General features: G+C 45.2%; 1 protein-coding gene across 2 annotated transcripts in view; it reads right to left on the bottom strand.

Annotated features, from left to right (window-relative positions):
* The window catches only part of Trnau1ap (tRNA selenocysteine 1 associated protein 1), an 18733-nt gene that overhangs the window by 3871 nt on the left and 7952 nt on the right, over positions 1–6910 (bottom strand). For both annotated transcript variants that reach the window (XM_021200584.1, XM_029540473.1), the window contains 2 exons: positions 6674–6805; positions 4096–4215 (listed from right to left, as the gene is read on the bottom strand). In XM_021200584.1, the coding sequence (XP_021056243.1) occupies positions 4096–4215; positions 6674–6805 (252 nt within the window). The remainder of the gene's footprint in view (positions 1–4095; positions 4216–6673; positions 6806–6910) is intronic.

Here is a 6910-nt window from a genome sequence, read left to right on the forward strand (position 1 = left end):
TCTTCCGAAGGTCCTGAGTTCAAATCCCAGCAACCACATGGTGGCTCACAACCATCCGTAACAAGATCTGACTCCCTCTTCTGGAGTGTCTGAAGACACTACAGTGTACTTACACATAATAAATAAATAAATTAAATAAATTAATCTAAAAAAAAAAAAATCTGGGCCAGCCGGGCAGTGGACACACCATCTTTAATCCCAGCACGTGGGAGGCAGAACTTGAGGACAGGCTGGTCTACAGAGTGAGTTCCGAGACAGAAAAGGCTACATAGAGAAACTCTGCCCCTCAAAATGATAAAAACATAAAATAAAAAAAAATAAAAATAAATAAATAAATACATAAAATAAATTGAAAATCTGGGTTTAAGATGATTCAAGATGGATTTTAAACTTCTGACATTGCCTTGCCTGCTCTGCAGCAGCCTTATGGTCCCTGCAGGGATGTTAATTGCTGTGGAATGAATAGTATTGCATATGCTAAGCAATGCTCTACCTTGAGCTCTGCCCTCCTCCAGCTGCCTCATTGGATGAGTTCCTTGGGATTCGGACTTGATTTTTGCAGTGCTGGGGATATATGCAATAGAGGTAATATTTATCATTCCATCAAGAAAGTTGAACCTCTGAACAGTTTCGAATCGACAGATGGCTCAGTGGATAAAGACGCGTAAACCTGGCAGCCCACACACAGATGAGAGAACCAGATCCACACAGCTAGCCTCTGGCCTGTGCACATCTTTGTGGGGCACACACGCGTACTATATAATAAGCAAAATGATTGAAAATGTCTTAAAAATTAAAAAACTGCGCCTTTAATCCCAGCACTCGGGAGGCAGAGGCAAGCGGATTTCTGAGTTCGAGGCCAGCCTGGTCTACAAAGTGAGCTCCAGGACAGCCAAGGCTATACAGAGAAACCCTGTCTCGAAAATACAAAACAAAACAAAACAAAACAAAAAAAATTAAAAAACTGCACCAGTTGTGAGGGCTTTAATGCCAACCCCTGGAAGGCGGGGGCAGGGCTAAATACTCTGACCATCTTGGAAAAAAAAAGAATAAAGTCCAGTGATTTGCCCAAGGCCAATTACAGGACCAGGACTACACATAATTCTCACATTCCTTTCTTCTTTAGGTCCTGTGACCAACGCCATTCCTAACCAAAGACAGGATGACAAATGTACAAAGGATCACTGCTTTCAAAGACATAAAAGCCACGTATGGAGAAACTTCAGAATCAGGCCCATTACCATCTCGGTGGTTATCCTTCCTAACTGAGACAATCTCAGGAGCACAAGTGACCCTCAAGCAATTGACAATGGGTTTCCACTCAAGAATATGAGCTAAGGCTGCCCTGTGACACCAAAACCATGCTGGAGCCACAGGCCAACTCCTCCATGCAGCTGGCTGACTCCCTCGAGGAGAATCACCTCTCCTCAGGACTGGTATATTCCATTGCTATGCTAACCAAGCCACACAGGAAGCTGTTAGCATGAGCTGAGAACACCTGGCAGGACAGAGGTGGTAACACTTGGCTGAGCACTTTTAAGCTTCTTTCTTAGGGATGGGGACTCAGCTACTGCTAGGCAAAACCAACTGCTGATTAGGATCATAGGAGCAGCCAGCTGTGGACCAGGAGCCTCTGCAGGCTGTAGGCAGTAGCCCCGCCAGTCACCATTCTGACCCCTCCAGGAATCCACTGATCTCTACACTGTGCTGATGGTACCTGAGGCTTGTTTTCCTCACCTGGGCTCCTTGTGTCTCCTTTAGGGTCTCTCCAGGGCCTGCCAATCCTTATCCTGAGGGCTCGAGGGCACCTCCCCAGGGGTGGGCACGGATTACTAACAACAGTGTTCAGTGTGGCACAGATAGACCAAATTACAAGTTTGCACATGGGCCTTTTTCTGTCTATAGCTATAGTGCCAGAGTCTAATTACGGAAAAAGCAAGAATATACCAGAAACAGTCAAAATGATGGATTGTTGGACAGAACTCATACATAAAGGACTACGCTGCACTATTTAAAAATAAAACCAGGGCTGGTGAGATGGCTCAGTGGGTAAGAACACCCGACTGTTCTTCTGAAGGTCCAGAGTTCAAATCCCAGCAACCACATGGTGGCTCACAACCATCTGTAACAAGATCTGGTGCCCTCTTCTGGAGTGTCTGAAGACAGCTACAGTGTACTTACATATAATAAATAAATAAATCTTTAAAAAAAAAAATAAAATAAAAAAATAAAAATAAAAATAAAAATAAAACCATAGACAGGAGCATGCTTCAGTGGAGAGAATGTGCTTAGAATGTGAGGTCGAATACCCACTGCCACCAAACAGAAAATAAAACCACATTCATATAAGCATGCCATTGCATGGAAAAGTGTGTATATGAAATAAGCTAAGAAAAAAATACATATTACTTATGAAAAACTGAATGCAAGGCTCTGGGTTTTTGAATCCCAGAGTTACAAGAAATAAATCCTACCACTTGTAACTGGTGTATATGTAGCATATGATCGTGGAAGGGAGTTTACATTTTCAGTCTGTTTGTCTGCACCACGGGGTTTTACAGCGCTGTCCTGGTGTCTGTCTGACTGTCCCATCTCAGCCGAAATTACAGGCGTGTGGCACTAATTATGGCATTACAGCCAATTCAGAATAATGAAATAAGGACTTCAAAGATTTACTTGTGTGCTTCTGTGTGGAGATGTGTATTGAGGGCAGAGGAGGGTATCACACCCCTTGGGGCTAAAGTCATAGGTGACTGTGAACAGCCCAAAGTGGGTGTTGAAAGAGGAACTTAGGTCCTCTGGAAGGACATCTCCCTAGACCTGCAACTTCCTTTAAAAACAGTCTTTCTATGCAGGGCCTCCTGGTCCATACCCTTACTCTGATCACTTTAATCTTAACATTCAAGCCTCTGCTTCAACAGGACCATGCAGGAGGTCTATCCTGAAGTCTGGCTGCCCCTGTTCATTTTGGTAAAGATATCTCAGCCTCGTTCCTGACAGTGGTAGGGGTGTTGCCACCTAATTCCTAGCTATACGGCTGCCCTGTGCACCACAGCAGCACTGCTAACTATGACCTCCTGGATGCTGCTAGCACATCCTCTGTTAGAATGACTTAAACTATTTTCAGATGCCACCAACACCTCCAAGACAGCAAGTTAAGTCTCCACCTGCTGGGAAGTACTTCATTGGCTGAAGGATAAGAAATGTCACTCAGGCAGGGCGTGGTAATGCATGCCTTTAATGTCAGCACTTGGAGGCAGAGGCAGGTGGGTCTCTGTGAGTTTCAGATGTCACATTGTTTTGTGTTTGTGTAAGATACACACTTGGGCTCACAAGAGCTTTTTACCAACCTAGCATGACAGTTAAGTGAGTTATATTCCAGTATTTCAGAAGCTGTTTAGAGTTATTTTTCTTAAAATACTTTCTTTCTATCTTTTTTTTTGTTTGTTTTGTTTTTCGAGACAGGGTTTCTCTGTGTAGTCCTGGCTGTCCTGGAACTCACTCTGTAGACCAGGCTGGCCTCGAACTCAGAAATCTGCCTGCCTCTGCCTCCCGAGTGCTGGGATTAAAGGTGTGCGCCACCACGCCCGGCTTTAAAATGTTTTCTTTCTCTTTATTTTATCTGCACATATCATCTGTGGGAAAGGGTTGGATCCTCTGGAGCTGTAAATGGTTGTGAGCTGCTATGTGGGTGCTGGGAATTGAACCTGGAACGTCTTGGAAAACAGTCATGAACTGTCTCTGCAGCCTCAACTGTTTAGAGTTCTTAGGCAGTCATTCCCACTGCAAGAGACCCTATCAGGAACTTTAGGAGCCTCAATATAAATAAAGCTAAAACTGAAAGAAAAATTTCCCCTCTGCTTCATTCTACCTACTTTTATAGATAATTTCCCAATAGCAGCTGCTGGGCAGGAAGTAAGGACACAGAACCTAACAGCATTCCCCCGCTCCTACCCTCAATGTCTTGACACCTTAGCTATAGCTTCCAGGGGTATGGCTACACTCGTTTGTCCCCACACAGCCCGACCAAAGCACATGATAACTGTGACCTCTGTCTCTGTCCTGCCTCTTGCCTCTGCTCTCTGCAGGACTCACGCTTTAGGGATGGCCACACTCAGCCGCACGGGTTTACACCCCAGTCCCACTGCTCCCTGGCACTCCGTCAAGGCTCGCTTCTGTTCCAACTCATCTGTGAATTTCACAAAACCATAGCCCCTAGAGGGAGAAAAAAACCAACACATGACTCAGATCACAATGTGACGAAGCCTGCAGGAAGAATCACGGACAAGAGGGTGGGAAGAGGCTGGAGCACGGAGGAGAAAGGCAGGGAAGGGAGAAGGAGTCCCCTCAAACAGCACAGAGCAGTCAGCGACAGGCACAGTGTGAGAGCCTGACATTGGGGGAAGCCCTTCTTCAGTCTAGTCCCCCATTCTCCTCCACACTGTCACCCAGGGCCCCTTCCCAAACAGGAGCTTCCTCCCAAATCACTGTTACCAAAGTGTGGTGTGGTGTAGCTGTGGGGACAGGTAACATCAGCCTGCAGACTTTTCACTTTCTGCTGTGTGGTGCTAGGCACATGGGAAAGCATTTATGGACAGCCCTGGCTCCTGCTCCTTGGAGGTCAGACTCTACTCAGAGAATGGTCATGACACCCATAGTTAGTGAGCACCTACTATGTACCCCTAGCTGTTTGTGAGGAGGCACCACGTGCTGGCAAGGCACTGAGGACAGTCTCAGTACCTCACCACGCACAGTGCCACCTGCACTAAAGAGCAGTCTTAAACTTCAGAGAGGTTTGAAAACTTGACAGAAGTCACACACAACAAAACTAGGCCTTAACTCTAGGTCACACTCCCAAAGCCTGAGAGTAAAGACTACACTGATCAAGAATTACCCTTGCGGGCTGGTGAGATAGCTCATTGGGTAAGAGCACCCGACTGCTCTTCCAAAGGTCCAGAGTTCAAATCCCAGCAACCGCATGGTGGCTCATAACCATCCGTAACAAGATCTGATATCCTCTTCTGGAGTGTCTGAAGACAGCTATAGTGTACTTACATATAATAAATAAATAAATCTTTAAAAAAAAAAAAAAAAAAAAAAAAAAAGAATTACCCTTGCCAGGCGTGGTGGCACATGCCTTTAATACCAGCACTTGGGAGGCAAAGGCAGGCGGATTTCTGAGTTCGAGGCAGAGTGAGTCTCAGAGTGAGTTTCAGGACAGCAAGGGCTACACAGAGAAACCCTGTCTCAAAAAATCAACCAACCAAACAAACAAAAAGAGCAAGTCTTTTAGCTGCTGCTGGCGGCGCATGCCTGCAATTCTAGTACGGAGGAAGCCGAGCATGGGGAACTGTGAGTCTGAGGCCAGCTATGGCCACATGGAAGAAAAATAGGGAGACAGGACTAAGGACATGGCTCTGGTTGGACTCTGGCTTGGCCCACTAAGTACCTGGGTACAACCCTGAGTACTGAAATACCAAAAGAATGGGGCGTATGACTGGGTTCAGTTCTATGCACAGTTAAGAAAGGAAAAAAAAAAAAAAAAAAAAACCTCCTTCCTTCCTGGAGTTGGGAAATCAAACTCAGGACCTTGTCCACACTAAGTAAGCTCCCTAATGCTGAACTACGTGCTGGCCGTTTGATCGTCTTTATTATTATTATAGTAATTGGTATTAGAGACAGGGCTTCTCTAGTGTAGCCCTCATACTCAGGCTATCCTGGAACTTGCCCTGCAGACTAAGCTGTCACCTTTATTTTTCAAAGTTCCTAGGCTACCCTTAAACTCACTGCGCAGCATACAGAGACCCCAAATTTGCAATCTGTGTGCTTCAGCAGAGCAACTGGGATTATAAAGTCTACATGTCCAGGTTGATTTTTCTTGTTTTATATTTTAAGGTAGGTTCTTGCTCTGTAGTCTAAGCTGGGTTCAGTTCAAAATCCTTAGCTTCCACCCTCCAATGACAGGTCTCTCCATTTTAAAATGGAAAGCTCCTTTTTTTTTCTTCCTTTTTTTGGGGGGAGGTATATTAAGAAAGAGTTTCATGTAGCTCAGGCTGGCCTTCAACTCACCAAATATTCAAAGATAGATGGCTTTCATTTTCCAGTCTTCCACTTCCCAAGTGCTCGTGTGCACTGCCACACGAGGCTAAACTATAACTTTTTTTTTTAAAGGATTTTTCTTTTTCTTTTTTTTAAGATTTATTTATTTATTATGTAAGTGCACTGTAGCTGTTTCCAGACACTCCAGAAGATCACGTCAGATCTTATTACAGATGGTTTTGAGCCACCATGTGGTTGCTGGGATTTGAACTCCAGACCTTTGGAAAAGCGGTGCTCTTACCCACTGAGCCATCTCACCAGCCCAAACTATAACATTTTTAACTGTGCAGAAAACCTCAGTCACAGAGACAAGTATAGCACCAAATAGCTATTTATATTACTTCCCCTAACCCTCTGTCAATCATATATGTGCCACACTATTAGATTAGAAAATAGTCAGGGACTATCTGTAACTTGTCTAGTACACAGTCCTTGTCAGTGATGATGCTAGGTTCAAACCTGGCTGGAAAGCTTGCACTCTGAGCCACCACCCTCCCTAGGTCTCTTTGATACTTCCCCCAGGGGGTAAGAATGCACAACAAAGAGGTAACATAAATAGCACATAAGGCCTTACTTAGACACGCCTGTCTGGTCCAAAACCACCTTGCCTCCCCGGCAGGAGGGGTAGACTTTGACGAAGAACTCATACAGCATGCCATCGTCCACATCTGGGGTCAGGTCCCCCACAAACAGGGAGTACTCAGGGCTGAGAGAAGAAAAGAGGCAGCAAAAAGTCAAACCCCACTGTCAGTGTCTGACATCTCCTTCCTCTCTCTCTCTCTCTCTCTCTCTCTCTCTCTCTCTCTCTCTC

The sequence above is a fragment of the Mus pahari genome, chromosome 6 (genome assembly GCF_900095145.1).
Source record: "Mus pahari chromosome 6, PAHARI_EIJ_v1.1, whole genome shotgun sequence".
Classification (NCBI taxonomy): Eukaryota; Metazoa; Chordata; class Mammalia; order Rodentia; family Muridae; genus Mus; species Mus pahari.